Source organism: Pseudochaenichthys georgianus, chromosome 3, assembly GCF_902827115.2.
Source record: "Pseudochaenichthys georgianus chromosome 3, fPseGeo1.2, whole genome shotgun sequence".
NCBI lineage: Eukaryota > Metazoa > Chordata > Actinopteri > Perciformes > Channichthyidae > Pseudochaenichthys > Pseudochaenichthys georgianus.
Window position 1 is genome coordinate 26,925,588 of NC_047505.1, and position 23,551 is coordinate 26,949,138.

General features: G+C 40.4%; 1 protein-coding gene across 5 annotated transcripts; it reads left to right on the top strand.

The window, feature by feature from the left end:
- The first annotated feature begins 2,301 nt into the window (after positions 1-2,301).
- phka2 (phosphorylase kinase, alpha 2 (liver)) lies at positions 2,302-22,926 on the top strand. Of its 5 annotated transcripts, none has more exons than XM_034108221.2 (33): positions 2,302-2,639; positions 2,755-2,844; positions 3,880-4,071; positions 4,581-4,628; positions 5,426-5,594; positions 5,765-5,847; positions 6,201-6,281; positions 6,362-6,460; positions 6,539-6,685; positions 6,784-6,837; positions 7,005-7,127; positions 7,243-7,338; positions 7,801-7,908; positions 8,145-8,223; positions 9,210-9,344; positions 9,908-10,017; positions 10,113-10,257; positions 10,532-10,610; positions 10,697-10,851; positions 10,934-11,104; positions 17,375-17,487; positions 17,562-17,698; positions 17,795-17,957; positions 18,591-18,670; positions 18,770-18,848; positions 18,924-19,053; positions 19,138-19,239; positions 19,367-19,485; positions 19,599-19,622; positions 20,070-20,123; positions 20,640-20,873; positions 20,952-21,152; positions 21,397-22,926. In XM_034108221.2, exons 2-33 carry the CDS (start codon positions 2,767-2,769, stop codon positions 21,568-21,570), a joined length of 3,762 nt encoding a protein of 1,253 aa, XP_033964112.1. In that variant the 5' UTR covers positions 2,302-2,639; positions 2,755-2,766; the 3' UTR covers positions 21,571-22,926. The 5 variants fall into 5 exon arrangements, with proteins under 5 accessions (XP_033964112.1, XP_033964140.1, XP_033964129.1 ...); XM_034108238.2 differs by having other exon boundaries at positions 2,303-2,639; positions 3,880-4,038; positions 21,397-22,925; XM_034108249.2 differs by lacking the exon at positions 20,070-20,123.
- The last annotated feature ends 625 nt before the right edge of the window (positions 22,927-23,551 follow it).

Consider the following 23,551-nt stretch of genomic DNA (forward strand, 5'->3'; position numbering starts at 1 on the left):
TAAAGCCAGTTGAGTAGCACTTGAAATGTTTTGGCTCTATGAAACCTGATGTACTTATATGATTCTGTTTTCTTCAAGCTTGTATTTTGTTGGTCGAACGCACTTATTGTAAGTCGCTTTGGATAAAAGCGTCAGCTAAATGCAATGTAATGTAATGATTGTTGGTGCTTGAGAAGACTAAATATTTATCTGCAGATCCCTATAAAGTATATACATTACTCGTTATTCTCTACAAATAGTTAATTAAAAACTGTATATAATTGCTATTTTGGACATCCCTTTTCAAGATTTCAATATTACTCTAAACGTGTAATAACGTGCTTTAACCAGTAGGAGGTATGGGTTAAAAACATAGGTTAAAAAGCTGTCAAGTTTACAGTGTTGACAAAATAAAATATACTGCTGTTTCTGGTTTAGTTTACGACGGATATATTCTGTTATTGTTTTGATATTTGTAACACAAAAGCGATGGAAAAACCCCACAGCAACACAGAAAATATGGTCTTAACATGACCCAGCGGTCTAGTAGTTAATAAAAAACAATAATATCAAAACAAATTATTACTACTAATTTTATTGTGAAATTAAAACAGAACGGTAAAAGAATAGTTTCCGGTCCATTTTGAGGCCAGATCTCTGTAGATAAATAAAGAACTACGACAGATGTGTAATATGTACAATGCATTCATGTGATGACTTTCAAAGAGTAAAGCAAGCACTGCTGAATAAAGTATGATTTATCTTTTACGAAACGTTTTTTTTTCATATGGAATGCAGTTAGAGGTCAACCAATCACAGAGCTTGAGGCAACGCGGAACAATAGCTGAGGATTCTGGGTAGTGTAGTGTCTTCGGCCATCCTAAACTGAACAAATATTTGTTTCTCCGAATCAAAGAGGAAAATTACAAAAGCATTGCACACAATTTAAACCAATCAATGTTGTGTAATCAACAAGGATAATCTGGTATTTTTGAGTTGATGAGTAGTGCAGATAGCACTGTAAAATCAATCGACAGTAAGGAGAATACTTACTTCCGGGGTAAAATCCTCTGTTATCCAATGGGAATGGATGCTCACATTGCTCTCCGTAATACAATAAAGTGGACATGATCAAATCGGAATATAATGTTCTTTTAAAAAACGTTAACTAAAGGGAACAATCTATTTGACACAGCTGAAGCTCTGGCCTTCCTTAAAAACTAACTAATCTAATAAAAATCACAGTTGTATTACATACAATGCACTGTTTTTTGAGAACAACAATTCGTAACTAATGCACCATAATACATTCTGACGAAAAATAAAAATGATTATGAATACAAATAAAATAAAAGAAGCCTCCCTTGAGTTACTACAAGCTATAAAGTAGATTTAAAAACGTTTTATAGAATAAAAGCTCACTGCAGGACGTTGTAGAAATGCGTGTGTGCACCACGACAAAAGAGCCTCATTCACTTTACATTGGGGTTGTTTGCGTGGTGCCGACACGTAAATGTAACAAAGTTCGTGAGTCCAGTGACTACGCAATGCGGTGTTAAGGAGTCGTGGTGGAGTCACGCATTCTGGTGAGATCAGGTTGCAAACATCATATGACGCTGCACAGCTGATCGTCTAACAGCAGCTCTATCCCCGTTATTTCCACACACACACTCTGTTAGTACACATTTACTGACACAAACATTTGTATCATCTGTTGTAGACCCAAATAAATAAAATTAAATAAGAACTCATTCTCAAAAAAGATAAACGCCATTCTTAAAATGTATAAACGAACATTAGTTGGATTATTATTGATTAGAGTGCACAATAAAAATAAAATAATTGAGAGAAGAAAAACATATATGTTATCTATCAAAACCCAGTTAGATTAACATTCATTGGATTGCACACTTGTTTGTTTGGATATGTAGCAAATTAACATTTTAAATAGCACTTAATGACTGACTGAATGGAAATGACAATAAATGAAAATGTAAAACGAAAAAAGCGATCATGAATAAAATGATTTTTGACCACTTTGTTGTTCAGATATATCACATATGTGTAACTAAATGATACATTAATTGAAACAAAACACGGTATAAACTGAGGAGTGACTCCCGTGAGGTTCATGTATTTTCTTCACTCCGCTGGGAAACTGCTCTCATGTCCAGAAGCATCAGATCAGTGCATGCACTGCCTCGTCCAATCAGTGAGCGATACACAGTAAGGGGGCGGGGCGAGTGTCTGAGGATTGTATCGAAGGATGGTCTGGTGGTTCCTCGTTTATAGCTCCTCGCTCCTCGGTCCTCGGGCAAAAATAAGGCCTTTGGGACCATAGACATATAAAGAGATCTTTATATGTCTATGATTGGGACGCTACTCAAGATGGCGCAGACAAATCAACTTCCGGTGAGACCGAGACCGAGGAGCGAGGAAATGAAAAATAAGAGAAGTGAGAAGGGCCCCAAGTCGGACAAAATGACTAACCATCATGCAACGCACTAGCAAGACGTTGATCGCAACTGCGCAGGTCTCGCTTGTCTCAAACAAGCCTAGTTTGATGCTACTCAGCTAGCCAGCTTTAGCCGAGCAGCAGCTCTGCAGAGCGGTCACACCACGGACCACCACTGCAGGACCGGAGGATGCACCATTGACAGGTACACTACGTCAGGGATTAATCTATTTGTAGTCGTTGCATTTATCCTTAATATGATAACCAACGTTAAGTGCTGTATACTTGGTCAAACATAACTTGTGGTGTTTTGTGCGCAGTGATCTGTCAGGATGAGGAGCCGCAGTAACTCCGGGGTGAGACTGGACGGCTATGCCAGGCTGGTCCAAGAGACTATCCTGTGCCACCAGGTAAATCCAGTCATGCATGGCAGGATTAGCATTAGGATTAGCACAGTGTTAAAAGGCTTGCATTGACATAACGTTAATGTATGTAGTTGCATTACAAACGCTTAACGTTGCAATGGTAGGCCTACTTATTAAGCAGCATTTCGTATTTCAGAATGATGTACATTATATAAATGGATTATATAAGTATTGATTACCATTAGCATAATTCGTATCTACATTGTAAAAGGAGGGCTCATTCTAACTACCTCACACATGAATGGGTAGCATACTCTATAACGATACATAATCGTTTATTTGTTTATTTAATGTTAGGAATAATAGTATATTATAAAGAGGAAACAAATACATTGTTACAATATGGATGAACTCTGTGCTCCTGGCATTTACCTTGCAGACTATGCTGGTACTGTGCAGTACACATATCCAGTATGTGAAAACTAACGTGTCACTAAAGCTGTCAGATACAGAGTATATGTTTAGAGTAACAAGTTTAATATTTGGCTCCAAAATGGAGTAGAGTTGACTTATAAAGCAACATAAATTGGGAATAAGTTTAAACTTTTTTTTAATGTGCATTGCACTTACTTATCACCATAACATTTTCATTCACGGACACTGTTTCTAGTTTTGTTTAAGTATTTTTTTGCCTTTATAGCTTCAGGTTCAACCAGATTGAGCTGCATAGAAATATACAAGGTGTGAGCAAAGTTCAGCCCATGGAAAAAGGCTGAGGACCAGGGAACTATGCACCTTTATCTATTAGGACTTCAAAAGTCAACAGCTGTCTAAGTTTAAAGTGTGACCCATGGACACAGTGCCAACTTTCCTTATTCAATGTGACTATGCCAGGGTGTATAGTCACGCTGTTGGTCTGATTTGAGAGGATTCTTAAACCTGAACAAGTAATGTATACTGTTACTGTACATTCTTGTGATGAAAGAATGTATACTGTCCATCCTTGTTATGAAAGCAGAAGCTCAAGTAGGAAAACATGTATCTTCTTTGATAAGAATTTTGAGTGTATGTTTGTTTCAGAACCCAGTGACAGGACTTCTGCCAGCCAGTGCCCAGAAGAAGGATGCCTGGGTGAGGGATAATGTTTACAGCGTCTTGGCTGTGTGGGGGCTGGGCATGGCCTACCGCAAGAATGCAGACAGAGACGAAGACAAGGCCAAGGCCTACGAACTGGAGCAGGTGTGTGTGGGATTGGTAATGCAAGCATTTGGTGTAAGCACTTTCTTATTTGAGTAATTTACACAAATATATACTACAGTTGTAAATAACACAAATTCAAACAAGATATTTCATTTTTATAACACAGATTAAAGTTATTCAATCCATTAAAAGATTTGCTGGTTACAACTTTGCATGTATACTGTATGTATCATATTATCTTATTTTTGGCTGTTAGTCAGAGTTAGTAATCAAATTATAAACATCACTTTGAGCATTATAAAATAACTCAAGTCACAAGTGATTCCTCAGTAATGAAAATGATAAATTGCAGTTTTTTTATTAAATTAATATATTAATCACCTATTGTTGCATGTTTTAAGTTCAGTTTAAATGATGATGTGATCACTTAGCTAGGAAAAATAAGTGGTAAACTACACTGTCCAACAAAGTGATTGCAGTCAGAAAAGTGATTTGTTATTGTCAGCTCTACTAAAAATAATTGTAGTGTTGTTTTGGTTTGATTATTGAACTAATGTTGTTGTTGTTGTTGTTGTTGACAGAGTGTGGTGAAGCTGATGCAGGGCCTTCTGCAGTGCATGATGAGACAGGTAAGACAGCCCTCTGCTCACATTAGTTGTTCATACGTTCACTTGTGTTTACACACATCCTCGTGGTAGAACATCTAATATGCCTGTGTTTTGGTTATTTGAAACCACACTGTTATCAGGGGCACTGTGGTATTCAGTGTTTTATGTAAACAGAATCTCCAGGTTTCTGACACAGTCTGCTCACTCTGCACAGGCTCGTCAAACTCAGGAAACATGGGCAGTTAGTCAGAAAAACACATTTCCAATAATTAACAATATGTTGGTGATCTATATGTTAAAGTGAAAGTGATAGTAAAAGCCTGTCTGTAGTAACGGTGTTACTGTTATCTTCTTCCATTGCTGGAAATAAGATGAAGATGCCAAGTTCACATCAGAGTGTTAAAATGTTGCAGTGTTTGGGAAGCCATGAAATAATCATCCTCTGCTGCTGATATATTGTCATCAGTTGGCCTAAAGGAAAATGACTCACTGGAGAAGGAATCACTGTGAAGTTAACACATATAATTATTTTCCATATCATCCATATCAACATTTTCTGCTGCATAAGATCAATAACTATATTTTGGAGCATATGTGAGATTCGCATACAAACACAATCCTTACGATTTATAAAACTGTGATTTCATGTTTCAACAATATACTTGTATATAGAAATCTTTACTTTGGGGATATTTGTGTTGCATGTCATCCACCATCTCTTCTGAATTATTTTCTGCTCTCTAATGGCTTAACACCCCAAAAACACATGTACTAAATATGTGTACGTGTCTTTTGTGCATGCATATTTGCATGTTCAGGTGGCCAAGGTGGAGAAGTTCAAATACACCCAGAGTACAAAAGATTGCTTGCATGCCAAATATGATACTCCCACCTGTGCCACGGTTGTTGGGGACGACCAGTGGGGCCATCTCCAGGTAGACGCCACCTCCATTTACCTGCTGATGCTGGCCCAGATGACAGCCTCAGGTCAGTAAAAACTACAAGTGGTATTTCTGTCTCTCATTTTTGGTATAGGTATTGAAAAAGTTGTCTTTGTATAAAAACAAAAATTCACCATGCTTGGTCAGCTTCCCTTCTGTGGGGACAATTAAAGTACCAAAGCATGAGTTGGTCGCTGATTTTGTCATATCTTGCAGGTCTTCGCATTATCTCAAACTTGGATGAAGTGGCTTTTATCCAAAACATGGTCTTCTACATAGAGGCTGCATACAAAGTGGCGGTGAGTAACAATTTCAAAGATTTGGTTTGTAGAAAACACAAAGTAGATGCTTATGTTTTGTCCAGCTTACATTAGCCTCAAATGTCATTTGAGTCATTGTCAGTAAAAACTATAAGTCTGCTGGTTTGGAGTTAAAAAGAAGTGAGCTTACCTTAACCTGTTCATCATCTCTGCATTCATCTCCTAGTATAAACACTGTAATCAAGTTGAATTCTGGGTGATTTAGGCATCAGGCTTTATCAAGGAAGAAGAATCTGTGGAATACTGAAAACTAAGATCTGACATATGGGTATAATTTAGAGACTGGATCATTTGGGAAGAAATTATGTCAATATTATTTACTTCTCCTGTAGGACTATGGGATGTGGGAGCGAGGTGACAAGACCAACCAGGGCATCCCAGAGCTCAATGGCAGCTCTGTAGGGATTGCTAAGGTACATGTTACTATGGTTATGACATACCATACATAAAGACCAACAGATGGACGTTTTGTTTAAGATGTGTTTGTGTGCAGGCAGCCCTGGAGGCCATAGATGAGCTGGATCTTTTTGGTGCTCATGGAGGTCCAAAGTCAGTCATCCATGTTTTGCCTGATGAAGTGGAACATTGTCAGGTAACTTTTTTCTTTACCTTCAGCCACACCAACATGTCTCTCTTCGTTTTCTGAGCATCTCTGTGTGTTTTTCTACAGTCCATCCTTTGCTCCATGCTGCCAAGAGCTTCAACTTCAAAGGAGATAGACGCTGGGCTTCTGTCCGTCATTTCCTTCCCTGCGTTTGCTGTTGAGGATGCTGAACTCGTGGCCATCACTAAGTCGGAAATCATAAGCAAACTGCAGGTACAGTACACAATACAGTATTTGATCTTATACTCTTTTTCCTTGTTCTTGAAAGTTAATAATCAAGCTAACACTTACACTCTTTTGGGTTGTTTCAGGGTCGCTATGGCTGCTGTCGCTTCATCAGGGATGGATATCGATGTCCTAAAGAGGTAAGATATTCCTTTAAATTATAGATAAACGCACCTTTGAATGGAATAAGAGACCCTTTGAGTGGATTCCATCGGTGGCTTAGTATGATTTTTTCCTGTAAGATCATGTGTATTGTATAGTTTTAGCTGGCAGGTTGTACTGTAGACCTTTGCTGTTTCCTCTCTAGGACCCATCTCGGCTGCACTACGATCCTGCAGAGCTCAAGCTGTTTGAGAATATCGAGTGTGAGTGGCCCGTCTTCTGGACCTATCTCATCCTGGACGGTATCTTTTCTGGAGATCAAGTACAGGTGATAAAACCAAACACACTGGGCCAGTTTTGATAGTATTCACACAGTCATTAAGTCACTTTGAACGACTTGTGCTGAAGTGGTGATATTGAACAAATGACTGGGCTTTGCACAGGTTCAGGAGTACCGTGAGGCACTGGAGGGCATTTTGATCAGAGGGAAGAACGGCATCAAACTGCTGCCTGAACTTTATGCTGTACCACTTGACAAGGTATCCCATTCCCATAGGACACATATAACAGATTCTAGTCGCATACTCTGACAAAACCTACAATATGATATTGAAGTGTTTCATGAACATGACAGGACTAATGCTTATCTTTTCATGGATAAATAATATTCAGTTGTATCTACTTTGACAATGTGAAGTCCTTTAATACTAAACTAAATTTTATATAAAATGACGAAAAAGGGTGTGCTAAATAAAATGATATACAAAATGTTGTAAGTTAATGCTTTGTATTACTCAGAATAGAATTTAGTTTTTTAGACATGCTGACTAGCTAGCGAAATCTCAATTTATAATACTTGTTATGACTAAGGTTAACAACATTCAGCTTCAGCTGAACTTAATGAGTGGAAATGTTAAACTCTAAAAACTTTAGACTAGCATGGTCATTGTGAGTATGTTATCAACCACATGAAAATGAGAACACGTTTTACCTACCAACAGGTGGAGGAGGAGTACAGCAATCCTCACTCAGTGGACAGATTAGCCATGGGGCAGCTGCCGCACATGTGGGGACAGTCGCTCTACATCCTGAGCTGTCTCCTGGCCGAGGTACTAACAGGAACCTTAAACACCACAACCTGCAACACTCTGCAGCCATCTGTTATTACTGCGATTATCATTGCAATAGACAATGTCACTAATCAGGAATCTAGCAGTTTCTATATATTATAAACGTGAAGAAAATGAATTTCTACCAGATGTCCTCAATAATACCACTGCCATTCTTACCCTCAGTAATAGCTCACCATCCATTTCTCTTTCTCTCTTTTTCTTTCTGTGTGAAGGGCTTTTTAGCACCAGGAGAAATAGATCCTCTCAACCGGAGATTCTCCACGAACTTCAAGCCCGATGTTGTGGTACAAGGTTTGTGATCTATCACTAGTTTGAGGAAATATCTGTCCAGAAGTTGAATAAAAAATGAATTAAATCCCCAAAAATCTACTAACAGTAAGAATGAAAGAATTAGAAATCATTGAATCAAATGTGTTTATGTGATTAAACATGAAGATGAAGTTTTCGTACAACCTTATCACTTGTTAGGCAAACTATGGGGGAATACTCACACACAACTTCAAAACTATCAACAAATTGCATTAGTTTGTATCAGGTGCGAACCGTGTCTATCACAACTGGACCTTCTGTAGACACACCCTCCGCCGCCCCCCCCCGCGGTTATGATGTCCGTCTTTTCACTGAATTGTCGCCTTGAAAAGGGTACTCGCAACAATTCCGCAACAACATCATCTTCACCTGTTGCACTTGCCATTTCAACGTTAAAAACAATAAAACGGCAAATGAATGGCTTCGTGGCATTCATCTAGATCCTCTGCCTCGAGCCAGTTAACTACCGGGCCTTCTTGAATACCCTGGAACCGAGGGGAACTCTGAAAGAATACGCCCATTGGCTACAAATCAATATATGATTGGTTGATCAAACTGTCAGTCCAAACGTACGCTCTCATTCAGTGCAACGGCCAGGGCATTCGATCAAGGATGTAGAATACCTTGGTTGAAGGATATTCTACCCAGAGACCCAGAACAAAATCTGATTGGTTGCTTTCTTTTCTAACACAAAACCACTGAAATGCGTAGTGCATGGTCCGAGAAGGACAAACAAATCAACGTAACACTGTAATATTACAGATCAACAACACAGATACGATTCTCATTTATTCATTTTACATACATTTTATTTATATAATTAAATAGATTTTTTGTTTGTTTTATCGGAGTGTTCCAGGGTATTCTCTGAATACCTTGAAGGCCCTGACGGTTCGCCACTGGTTTGTATACAGATTTGATCAAAGCAAGCAGGACATAATATATTTCTTCTTCCATGTGTGTGTCAGTGTGTGTACTAGCAGAGACTGAGGAGATCCAGGAGCTGCTGAGAGATCATGGGATCACTGTGCAGACAATGGCTGAGGTTCTGCCCATCAGGGTCATGCCTGCTCGCATCCTGAGCCATGTCTATGTCAAACTTGGTAAACGAGCACTATCACTTTTTCCTTTAGTGTGATTGTGTTAAGTGTAAGGGAAACTTCTGCAGCAATGGAGAGTCAGGACTCAGAGAGACACGAGGAGAGTTGGAGCTTTGATGTGAAACACTGATGTTTATTACAAGTATCGGCCAGAGAAATTCACATCACAAGTCCCACAGCCAGAGGTTCTGACTGCACGGGTGGGTTGCCATGTCAAATCTGACCAGCCTATCTCTCTCTCATAGACCTTTTAACTAGTTTACAGAGAGTTAATCCACATATTGGGGGATGGTGCGTAAACACCTGGGAACACTGGAGATATCCCCAACATTCTGGAGATACTCAATCACTTGCCTGACTCTTAGGCTCTGTGACCGAGAGTTGACCGGTCATAAAACTGAGAATGAGTGCATATGACTGCATTAGCACATTCCTTACAGGAGATAACAGACTCAGGGTTGGTGATAAACATCAACAGGCAGAAAGGTTAAATATCTAGAAGTAAAGACAAAATTAATCCCTAACATTAAGAATAATAAAAGTAACATCTTGTGTCATTGCCACAGGAAGCTGTAAGAAACTGAATTTGAGCGGGAGGCCCTACAGACACATTGGTGTTCTGGGAACATCCAAATTCTACGAGATCAGAAATCGCTCTTATATTTTCGCCCCCCAGGTAAAACTTGAGTTGTGATATTGATATTCAAAACAACAAGGTGGTAGTCATTTTGATTAATTAATAATATCGATCCTCTCTTCTCTATGTTCCAGTTTCTGGATCAGCACCATTTCTACCTGGCACTGGACAACCAGATGATCGTGGAGATGTTACGCACCGAGCTGGCCTATCTCTCCTCTTGCTGGAGGATGACAGGACGGCCCACACTCACTTTCCCAATCACCCGCAGCATGCTGGGTAATAAGGCTCTTTACCCTAAAGCAAATCAGTTTGACAGATATAGTTTTCAGGAAGACGTGTGAAACCTTCACAAATTTCATTTTGAATAGCATTTTATATTGCAGCAGCTTGCAGGAATGTAATCCAAAACAGGATTGCATATAATACATTTTAACAATTAATAATCCGCACAAATTGTATATGTTGCTTCCAAGCTTGGGATCCAAAATATTCCTACTGTCAATTTCCATACTGCTATTTTGTCAAATTATTTCACTGCTCTTTTTTCCAGTTGAAGATGCAGACGCGATTGACCCGTGTATCGTATCAACCCTCAGGAAACTGAAAGATGGCTATTTCGCTGGAGCAAGGTCTGTTTTCATCTGTACCACAGGACATCATAATATTAGTGTGTTAAATGTTAATGTGTGGGTATTTTCTGCTGATGTTACTACAGGGTGCAGATGTCAGACCTCTCCAGTATCCAGACCACGTCCTTCCACACTCGCCTCAGCTTCCTGGATGAGGAGAACGATGACAGCTTACTAGAGGATGATGATGATGACGATGAGGAGGAATATGGAGAGGAATACAACAACTATGTTCCCTTGGGTAGCTGCTGATTAACTGTGTGATACTTTGAATGACATATGATTAAACTGTTAGTAATGGTTTGTCTGCTTTTTAACTCCAGAGGGCTCAAAAGACCAGTTTGACCAGTACCTCACCCAGCTGCTCCACAGCACCACCACCAAGAGTCATCTTCCTCCCATCCAGAGGGGGCAGCACCACGTATTCAGTGCTGAACACACCACCAGGGACATCCTGTCCTTCATGGCCCAGGTCCAGGGCCTGAACATGCCAAGTGAGTTATTCCAGTCTAACTATTCATTGGAAGGCTGCACTCTATTCAAAAACATCATCAAGGCTTTTCCTAACCGTATTTCCTTAACAGTGCTGAGCAGTGGTGTAGTGGGGATCTTTTTACTGGGGGGACGCTATTTTAAATTGGGTCATCCCAAACAATGCCACACAAGTGCGCACGCGCGCAGTGCACTCGGGCAGACAGGTCCACAGAAACTACCGGTATGCTTAGTCCTACTTTAGTTACTGTACTGCAAAAAGCAGACTGCGCTGTGCTCAACACACACACAGACTCAAAACCATGGACACACTGGCACATACGTTACATAAACAATGTATAGGCCTAAATTGCATAAGCTACAGTATTGCAACTAAGCAGACAGCGCTGCTTTTCTCTCTCTCTCTATCTCCACTTTCAAAATCTATTTAAAACTCATAACAAACAAACAAAATTCCCAAAGTTGTCCTGAAATTAACTTATTAAATAAACAAAACGAAAAATATATATAGCCTACTAATGCAAACATTGAATCTGGACTGGAAATTATTCTGATTAGGCCTAGCCTACATTGCAAATAAGCAGACAGCGTGTGCTTCACACACACACACACACACACACACACGCACACACAGAGCGGAGCTGAACACACACACACACACACACACACACACACACACACACACACACACACACACACACACACACACACACACACACACACACACACACACACACACACACACACACCGTCACATATTGACGGACGGTCAGGGCCCCTCCCCGTCGCTATATTACGTACAGGGTACCCCTTTCCCGTCAGGCTTCTACGGGCAGGGCGTCCCATAAACCTTCATTGCGGACAGCGGACCCCTTGACCGTCAGGCTTCTACGGGCAGGGCGTCCCATAGACCTTCATAGACCACGTGATCAACAACGATGGCCGACCTTCGTGTTATTCTCGGTGGAAAATGCCTATTTTAAGGTTCATTTGGCCATTAAAATGCGTTTTGATGTCATTTTATGCGAGTAATGAGTTTTTATTTCTGATTATTTGTGCAGTACATGTACATGATGTTTAGTTTGCTATTTATGACGAAGATTACTTCATGAATGTGTACACATTCATGGTTGCTACGGTGGTTGCTATGGACTCTGCAACAGCTCCCAGACCACGTGATTAACAACAATGGCCGACCTTCGTGTTATTCTCGGTGGAAAGGGGGCTCTGAGCCCCATGTATTTTCCTCACAGACGGCAACACTAAAGGTCTAAAATAAAGACCTAAATGAATATTTGGGATGTTCTTGCCTTTAGATTCTCCCAATAAGTCCAAGTACAGAGGGTGACTCTGCTGTGAAAAAACACATTTCCACCTAAAAAACGTTAGCATTCATGAAGTAATCTTCGTCATAACTAGCAAACTAAACATCATGTACATGTACTGCACAAATAATCAGAAATAAAAACTCATTACTCGCATAAAATGACATCAAAACGCATTTTAATGGCCAAATGAACCTTAAAATAGGCATTTTCCACCGAGAATAACACGAAAGTTGGCCATTGTTGTTGATCACGTGGTCTGGGAGCTGTTGCAGCGTCCATAGGAACCACCTTAGCAACCATGAATGTGTACACATTCATGATGTAATCTTCGTCATAACTAGCAAACTAAACATCATGTACATGTACTGCACAAATAATCAGTAATAAAAACTCATTACTCGCATAAAATGACATCAAAACGCATTTTAATGGCCAAATGAACCTTAAAATAGGCATTTTCCACCGAGAATAACACGAAAGTTGGCCATTGTTGTTGATCACGTGGTCTGGGAGCTGTTGCAGCGTCCATAGGAACCACCTTAGCAACCATGAATGTGTACACATTCATGATGTAATCTTCGTCATAACTAGCAAACTAAACATCATGTACATGTACTGCACAAATAATCAGTAATAAAAACTCATTACTCGCATAAAATGACATCAAAACGCATTTTAATGGCCAAATGAACCTTAAAATTAGGCATTTTCCACCGAGAATAACACGAAGGTCGGCCATCGTTGTTGATCACGTGGTCTATGAAGGTCTATGGGACGCCCTGCCCGTAGAAGCCTGACGGGCAAGGGGTACCCTGTACGTAATATAGCGACGGGGAGGGGCCCTGACCGTCCGTCAATATGTGACGGGAGTGAGAACGTGTTGCTTGCGCGCGCGCACGTACACACACACACACACACACACACACACACACACCTTGCGTTTTGAAGACTGATAAATCCGAAATGGATGAACAAACTTTGCAGCCCAGTTTCCCAGCTTTGCAGTCTATCCACGGGTATGCCTCTTGTTTCCTCCGCCCCGCCACATCTCCTCCGTCCATACTAGGGGTCGACCGATTATCGGGGCCGATATTCATCATTTGACCGATTATCGGTATCGGCCTTTTTTTTATAAAATTGCCGATAACTCTTTGGCTCTGATGCGGCCGTTTCTCTGTCTGCAGTCACCACTCTCTGTACACGAGCAATGTCCCGCCCACAGCGCTATCTGATAGGCTATTACTGAAGTGTCAATCAACACTGAAGATTTTCCCGGCGGGAGCCAATAGAGTCTGTCTGCAGACCGCAGCAAGGAGGCGTTTCCTATAGGGGTGTTTCCTATAGGGGCGTTTCCTATAGTGAACGACGGGAGCCGGCTCTCGCCCGCGAACGAGACGTTTTTTGTTTTGTTTTTGCGGAGGGATCTAGATTGGCATGAAGGCACATTATGCAATGTGCAATGTGGACATTATCCCGCTTATTACACATGGCCACATTCTCAACAAAGTAACGACATGACTCCCAATAATAATTGAAATGCTTTTATGGATTTAGAAAAAGATTTTATTGATTTAAAAAATAGTTTTCTGTATTGATTTAAATTGACATGCATCCGCTAAGAAAAGTAGTCCGTTGTTACTGTTTGAACTAACGTAACAACGGCAGGAACTGCTTCTATAGTGTTTTTGAGGAGCTTTTTGATTACAGATTTGAAAACATCGTTGCTTGCTTTAAAAGTAGCACAATTCATTATGTCAAACCTTGGAAAGTATCTAGATATCCCTGCCCTAATGCCCTATGTCTGGACCGCTGCGTAAAAAGGAGGGTTTCTGATTACTTCTCTTCCTACTTTTTGTCCCCCTCTTCTCCCCGCTGCAGCCTAGCAGTTGAACTCAAAGCACGCTCCCCTCTCCTGCAGGGAGAAAAACTATATTTATATACTTTATATAGGTTGATACAGTAGCCCCTTTTTTTAAATAGTTTTTATAGGTGTTGCCATCTGTTTTGTGTAGCGTGGTTCTACAAGCAAGTCAATGCATTAATTGGGTGGTAACAGAGAGTTACACGGGTCTGTAAATGCAATGAAAACAATTGGCCACAGCAAATAATTTATATTAAACATGTAATTTTTACTTTTGAATACTTTAGTACAAAGGATGTCTTGAATAATTTAAGTGATATGTGTACACATATAAATCATTAGTCAAAACAGCGCTACATTTTATTTAATTAAAAGGTATAATATGTGGTAAACTGAAGAGCCCTTTGGGAGCCGAAAGAGCCGGCTCTTCTTGGTGAGCCAAATGATCCGGCTCAGCAAGAAGAGCCGGAATTCCCATCACTAGAACAATGGCTTCTTCTGCGAGGATTTATAAAAGCAGCTGGATAAAAAAAGTTAGGAAACGCCCCTATAGGAAACGCCTCCTTGCTGCGGTCTGCAGACAGACCCATCTCGCGGGAGCCAGCCATAGAGGCGGGACCTTCTCAGATTACAGGCAGGTGCGAAGAACGCAGACACAGACAGAGGCAAGCAGCAGCGCTGAGCGGCAGAGCCATACATGTGTTTCGAAGGTAAATCAGTTGAAAGCCGAAGTTCAATAAACATCCCAATCCCCTATGCTGAAGTTGCAAAAACAGCACGATCTATTGATCTAATTCTATCAGCTTCCCAGTTACACAGGGACGGGGGAAGTCAGTCAGCGTGCAGCGTCTTGCAGCGGAACTGTGGTGCGGAGGGGGGGCTGCGAGTGAAGCCTCGCAGTTTTTCAGGTTGATATGTGAAGCTCATTAGCTAGCCAACATGTATTTAGCAAATGTTTAGCAAAATATTAGAAGTGAGGCTACTAGTCTAACGTTAGGTCTACTGCAATAGCCTCACTTTTAATAGTTTGCAAAACATTAGCTAGCATAGTGTTTTGCAGTTGCTAGCAGTTTATTGGGATTTTATGCTAGACAGACAGGCATTGGTTTGATATAATAAATTAAGCATTATTGTTAGTTAAGCATGTCAGCCTGCTGCCCCACTGCTTGTCTCTCTAACTCATTGCAGATGGCTGCACTAAAGAAAAGGGCACAGAGAGGAAACCAGTTGTAAGATGTTTTAAAAGTTCATTAAACATAATATAGGCTATGCTTAAATGCATTTCAAAGAAGTTGTGTTGGAGTTTGTGTTATTCTACATTTTGACACCAAGATTTTCTGATTTTACTGCAAATGTATATCGGTTCCAAATATCGGTTATCGGTCTCCTTGATTACTAATAATCGGTATCGGCCTTGAAAAAGCCATATCGGTCGATCCCTAGTCCATACCTCTGGGAAAGGTGAGCTTGAGCTAGCCAGGGGAACCTTGCTAGCGCAGCTAACGTGCACGTTAGCTAGCATTATCCACGTCTTTAGGCGGCTCTTCTGATGATGTACTGTAGTACTAGTAGCAGCTTCACTTGTAGCTTCGGTGCTGCTAGCCTCTTTCTTCTTGTGAATTATATTCTTTTTAGAAAATAAGTCAAGTAAAAAACGTTTGCCTGCCATTATATAGCTTTTTCGTTAGCGTTCTTGAGGGAAAGAGCTGCCGCAAAATCGGCGGGCGGTATGCTGGCCGTGGGTGTGTCACTGACACACCCCCAGCTCGCCGCGGGGTCACGAGAGTGATGACTAATCATAATTATTTAAGGAAATCGTTTTTATTATAATTACTGTGAAATGTATTATGTTTTTGTCATTATTACAACAAATACACACTTGCAACTGATAAGACTGGCAATGATTTTATATTTACTATTACAAAAAAGATCATGCTCCAAATAAGTGGGGGTACGGCATACGACCGCGTCCAACGCCCACTACACCACTGGTGCTGAGAAAACATCATGAGGACGTGAGGGAGAATTGAAAAGGAGAAGACATCTGTTATGCAAAGAAAATATGACTGCACTTACAGTCGGCTAAGTAGTTATGATAACTTGGTCTGCCATATGGAATTATTGGCATCTTGAGAATTTAAATATCTCTTATCTCAGCCTCTTAGATACTTCTGGGTTATTTAACTAGGTTAGGAAAAAGCAAAAGAGACTTGTCGGGAAAAGTCTGTTTCATCTTTTGGAAATTTTTCTGTAATGCTGCTGTCCATGGTCCAGGCCTTATCAAGGCTGATGTAAAGCTTACGGCCCGTCCACACAGCGGCGTGCATTGAAAGCTTCACCATTCACTTTGAATGGGGTGACGTCACTTTTCGCCGAACTGCATTGTGGGAAGCGACGCGGAGCTTTGCTGGCGTGGCTCTCTGCAAAAATTGAGCAATGTTCAACTTTTGAAGCCTCGGCAGAAGCGTCAGCCAATCGAAACATATGCCAGTACAAGCTCTAGCCAATCAAACAACTGCTTGAGTGTCAGGGGCGGGAGATTCATGTGATTGGTTGTTGGTCGAGTTTCAGACACGCCCGCCGGCAAGCTTCAACGCACGCCGCTGTGTGGACGGGCCGTTATAGTAAGGCACTGCAGAATACAAATGTGGCTTGGGGCTATGGCTGATTTTTGGTAATGGGAAACACAAATCCAGTTGAAACAGTTATCTACAGTATTTAAGTTTTTTCTCCAAAAAAAAGAAGAGAAAGAAAAAAGCTTTTTGTAATTTGAAGCCTTGGTAACCCATACTTTAATGAAGCACCAAGACATGATGTTGCAGAGGCAAAATTGGATTTTTTCTTCAAATGTAAAACCTACTTACCTCCATCCAACTCTAAATCTAATCTAATGCTGAAAACAACAGAGTAATATCCCATTGAGTTGTGCGTTGTCAGGGGCCTCAATGGGTACTGAACAAATATTTCTGTGGGGTAAATAAAGGTGCAATACAAAATTAAACATTCAACCAAGTAACAAATAAAAACATTGTTAACATAGCAAAAATGATCCTTTTCACTTTATCAAATGTTGTGTATTTCAGAGTCTTCCATGTACCTGCCTGTGACTCCTATTAAGACCAAACGCCGCAAAGCTCTCAACCTACTTAATGTTCCTGCTCAACCTCAGCATGGCCCACAGACAAAGCAGCACAAGGTAGACACTTCTTCTCTTGTGACGTCGGTATTGCTATGAAGTGTATTTAGTCTTACACCGACCTCCCTCTCCAGCCCCACAGTGCTGCTGACCTGCACCTGCCCAGAGACTCGCAGGGGAACACAGACTTTGCAGCGCTGGTGCGGCAGCTCAAAGAGTGTCCGACGCTGCAGGACCAGGCCGACATACTCTACATCCTTTATATAATGAAGTACTGACATAGAGACGTATATGCAGACACACACGTTTATTATCATACTCAAACTTTTTTTTCAATGACCCGCACTGTGTTTTTTCCAATGCCCAGAGGAGCTGATTGGCTGGTGGAGTTGTCAGGTCAGGGGCAGGGCGGGGTCAGCGTGCGGTCCCTGCTGGAGGAGCTGTATGAACAGGCTGGGTCCTCCAGAGAGTGGGGGCTCATCAGATACATCTCTGGGATCCTACGCAAGAGAGTGGAGGTCCTCGCTGAGGTCAGTGAGGAGTCATTTTCTATTACAACAGACAACTGGGTTGCTCAGCATAATGCTTGAGACTATTTTCAAAATATTGGCACTATATAACCCTACATAGTTCAACTCTTTTGAATTGACATACTCTACAGTACATCCCGACATGTAGCAAAACAAGTAGTGTATAACTAATTGAATTAAACACAGTAGGAGCAATGTTTTCCCTTTTTTCTTCTGCTAAAGTATTCTCCTCCTCTAGTACACCTTAGATGCAACATTTAACTTACACACATCACTCTTATCTAAACTAGTCTTATATACTGTAATCTCCCCCGAGCTGTCCCAAATATGAATTCACTAATGTAAGTACAATTCATGGTATCATTATCAAACCATGTTCTTGGAAGGCTCTTAACACCATCTGCTGGCCATGAGAAAGATTGCATCATAACATTTTGAATCAGGTTTATTGCCTAGTAGGTAGTTTTATTTTCTACATAAAAAAAATGTGCCTGTAACTTATTTTAGGAAGTGTCTTTGAACAACACTTTGAATACCTGCTGATTGACTTGGCTATAACAAAAAGGTGCAAAACCAATCGATTATGAGATATTTAAAAACATTTAGCCATGATAAAATCTGTCTATTCCTCAGGCCTGCACGGATCTGATTTCTCATCACAAGCAGCTGACTGTAGGTCTTCCCCCTGAGCCCAGGGAAAGAGTCATCACAGTGTAAGTCATTATTCACAGGAACTGGAGTGACTCACATTAAGGCTTTGCTAATAAACATACCAAACAAACCAAATCTTTCTCTTCTCTATTCCCTTTCAGTCCTCTTCCTCCTGAGGAGTTAAACGATCTCATATATGAAGCCAGTGGTCAGGACATCAGTATAGCTGTTCTCACACAGGTAACTCTTAAACCCTCTGGACTGCCTCATTAATTATTCAAACACTTCCCTTACAGCTGTGTGTTTGTCATATAGGAAATCATGGTCTATCTAGCCATGTACGTGCGGTCGCAGCCCGCTCTGTTTGGGGACATGCTCCGGCTCAGGATCGGACTCATCATGCAGGTGATGGCCACGGAGCTGGCTCGCAGCCTGCACTGCTCCGGTAGGAAAACACAGGAACAAATATTTTCACATACATAAACTAACCTGCACAGTGAAACATTTAAAATGTGTATCATCTTTTTAGGGGAAGAGGCGTCTGAGAGTTTAATGAGCCTGAGTCCTTTCGGCATGAAGAGCCTGCTGCATCACATCCTCAGTGGCAAAGAGTTTGGGGTGGAGAAAAGCGGTGAGTTTTTCTGCTTCTTTCACAGTATATGTGAGGGCTTTTACTGGCCAATTCTTCTAGAGGTCTAGAAATAGGCTATAGAAGAAGTAATACATTTTTTTGTTTGTTTGTTATCTGTTTTTAACAGTGCGCCCAATCCAGTCAACAGCCACTAGTCCTGCCATCTCCATCCATGAACTTGGTCACACTGGAGCCACCAAGACTGAACGCACAGGAATACACAAACTGAAGAGGGAGATAAAACAGGTGGGAAGCACAACAATGATCATTGCATAGTAATCCTTAACAATAATAATCTATCTATCCTATCTATCAATCTATCTCAGAATAGTTTAACAGTGTTCTTACTTTGGTTGCAGCTGGATGACTCTCGGCCTATCAGTGTGCGTTGGGTTTGATAATATTTAGCATGTTTCTAACGTCAGTCTTAAGAAAACAAACCGCCGTTTAACCCTGCTCATACGCCCTCCATATCTGGAACGACTCACACCTCATCACATATCAGAAGGAAAACATGCTTAACACAGTACACTAACATATCTCTGCTAATGTTATAACAGTATAACATTTTGCTTTTAGACAACTCATTACCTCATCCAATCCAGACCTTCTATAAGCTTCTCTTTGGAAGCCCACACTCGTCTATCATTACTTGATAGAGTCTCAGCATTTAGTGGCATCATTTGTTTGTGGAATGGGCTTTCTTGTGGTCTGTCATTGTTTCCGATTAATTGAATTTCACTCTACAGATGAAACATCTCTGTGCAGTATGAGAACCATGTCAATCATCTCAAACTGTTCTCTCTCATCTCATCCATATCCATGTGTAGATCTTCAGCGGCGGTCATTCCTTGAGTAGCAATGTCACTTCTCCTCGCTCCACGGTAAACCATTCCACCTCATCTGCTTACAAATACTGCATAAACATATAGACATGTTTGTCCTTCCTAGGGTTGCCGTAGTTATAATATATAGACACACTGAGCAAACTAATCTGAAAAGCATTTTTTATTCATATTTTGTTAAATCTCCGGTTGACGATTAAAAAAAAAGAAACATTTAGGGATAAGGCTGCTGTTATTCTAGCTTTTTATTATTTTGAAAAAGACACCTTTGAACCTAAAGCAGGAATTGCAACCCTGATATGTCTTGGACAATCATTCATGGAGGCATACGCAACCTTAGAACATTACATTCAATATATAGTTGCTTTTGTAAGTGGAGAGTAATTGTTATTTACACTATAAAGCCCAATAGCACCAGCACCAGCCTGTTTTACCAAGTTTGATAAAGCATGATATCAATATGCATGAATAATTGCAGGTATAGGGTTAAACATTTGTGAAGCGAGAAGTCCATTAAAGATGTTTAAACAGTATCCTCCTGTTCTCTCACGGCAGCGCTGCAGCAGCCCCTCTACCCCCAGTGGTATCCTGTCCCCGGTGGGCGCCGGCCCGGGTGACGGGCAGCTGCACTGGGAGGAGAGGCAGGGCCAGTGGCTGAGGAGGCGCAGGTTGGATGGAGCCATCAACAGAGTACCGTCGGGTTTCTACCAGAAGGTGTGGAAGATCCTGCAGAAGTGCCACGGCCTGTCCATCGATGGATATGTCTTGCCCTCCTCGACCACAAGAGAGGTAGCATCTCACAGACAATAGCTGTTTTAGGACTCTCCGTGTGTGTTTCTGTGTTTAACGTTTTTTTTTCCTGTGCAGATGACAGAGGGAGAGATCAAGTTTGCGGTGCAGGTGGAGTCTGTCCTGAACCACGTCCCTCAGCCAGAGTACCGGCAGCTGCTGGTGGAGACCATGATGGTTCTGGGCCTGGTGGCCGACGTGGACGTGAACAGCATCGGTGGCATTATTCACGTGGACCGCATCCTGCATCTGGCCAATGACCTCTTCCTCAATGACCAGGTTATTATAATTTTTTCTTACATTTTGTGCATAAAAGGTTAAAATATGTTGTTTTCATATGGAGATTTCTTGAGTTTCATATCATATTAAACTGAATATATTTGGCTTTTTGACTGGAAAGACATTTAAAGACAACACTTTTGAGGAACTTGAATAGATATGTTTCACAATTTCTGATTTCTTAGTTGCAGTCATAATTTTGTATGTTTTGTGGCTTTACTGTTTTCTACCACTGCATCCCCAGAAGTCCCACAGTGCCAGTGATTATTTCCTTGAGAAAGACCCAGCTACCGGAATCTGCAACTTTTTCTACGACAGCGCCCCCAGTGGCAGCTTCGGCACCATGACCTACCTGTCCAAGGCGACCATCACTTATCTCCAGGACTTCCTGCCAGGCTCCAGCTGCCTGATGCAGTGAACAGACTGAACACCTGGAGAGACAAGCTTCATCGTAGAGAATCCTCTGGCCCGAGGCAGCAAAGCTTCTCGTTATCAGCTTTTACATTTCCTGTGGTGCTTGTGAGTATTTACTCTTCAATTCACTCGCCTTGGCAGCTGATTTCAAACCACTACATAGGAGTATATTTTTCCTTTTTTAGCAACTGGTCTCTGAATTTATTTATTTATTAAATATGCAGCTTGAGTGCGTGTTTGCTGGACTTTCAATCATGCATTTTATGTACATTTAATTGCAAAATTATAAGCACATGTATATGCTGTTGGTGTTGTGTGTGAGTATATTATTATATGAACAGTTATCTGTCCTGTAATTATCTGTTATAATTATACTGAGCCTGGATGTTTATAACATTTTTTCTTTATAGCAATCATTTCTATTTTTCATCCCTGGTACTTTATTGTTTAAAGTATTTAGAAGTCTTATAATGTATTGTGCTTCTGCTGTTGATAATCCTCAATATCCCATCAAATACTAAAATAATATATCAATCATGGAACATTTATTAACCTTGATTTACTTCTTCCCACACAAATTAATAATTTGTGCATATGACTTAACATTAGTCTTACCTCTGATAGCATGCAGGCTCTTTATACTTTAGTGTTGATGATAATAAAACTAACATGGTGTGGTATTTTGTCAACATTAAGCCGTACGGGAACGAGAATAATAGTTTTCCTTGAATGGCGGCAATGTTTTTTGTCTTTTTGGATGTGTTGTTTGTTTTGTACAATGAATGAAGACTAATCCGTCTGTTTGCATATGAATGACACACCAGGGTTTTGTCACTACATTGCAAGTAAACATTTAGCATGTACCTCGACATATTCATGGTGTGCTCATTTATGTACAGTTAAAGTACATTTATTATAAATATGTAGGGTAAAAGTCTGCCTTAGCAGAGGAACATATAAGTGTTCTTTATGTATACAATGTTTATAATATGATTTGTACATAAAGAGCGACATGAAAGTAAAGCCAGATTTTGGTAAGGAACAAGAGAGGTCCGGAGTATGTTGAATAAGGTCTCAGTAAGTGTGAAAAGCAGAGGGAAGACAAAAAGTTGCAAACAACTTTTGTCCCAGTGCTTTGATTTGAAAAGAAACGGCAGCAAACAGTTGAGTATGACCTATGTGGATGCTGACCTAGTGCTGAAATATTACAATTAATTTAAAACAATAACAAATATAAATAGAATATTATTAAAAAAAATATATATAACATTATATTTTACTATGTTAACAGATCTCCTTTTTACCCATTTTATTATTTTAACAATGCACTGTCTACTCATTTCCATTATTACAATATGTTTATGTTCATGCAATAATAAAATAATTTGACTAACAATGGTGGTTCATTTTTCTATTTACTGTGGCGTGTGAAAATACATTTTCTGCAATGACAATGTGAATTCTAAAAATAATATAATATTTTTTAGTAAATCCCGCTGTGACCAAACGTCAATCACTGTCGGCCCTAGAAAGGTATCTGTATGATCATTAAAATACTTTGGAAGATAAAACCCGCTGCTGGATGACATGTGGAGGAAACGTTTGACTTTCCGGTACCACTTTACAATAAGACTACCCTTATAAAGTGTTTACAACCTAATTATAAACCCTATATGAATCCTTTATAAGGGTAGTCTTATTGTAAAGTGGTACCGACTTTCCTTTAAGGATTATGTAGAACGCGCTAGTGTGAGAAATTAGTAAGGTGTCATTTTTCACTTTGAATTTCCATTGGCAAATCTGTTAACTTCTTCAGTGATAGATTGTAAAGTTCAAAGGCACAGCATCAGCAACTTTGGGGCCAGGGCTTAATTAGTCAATAACTTAAGTATTTTACATCTTATGTAGAAGACAAAAAACAGTGATTATGGTTAATATATTTGTATTAATTCCCCAAATATATAAACAATACAAAACAATACAAA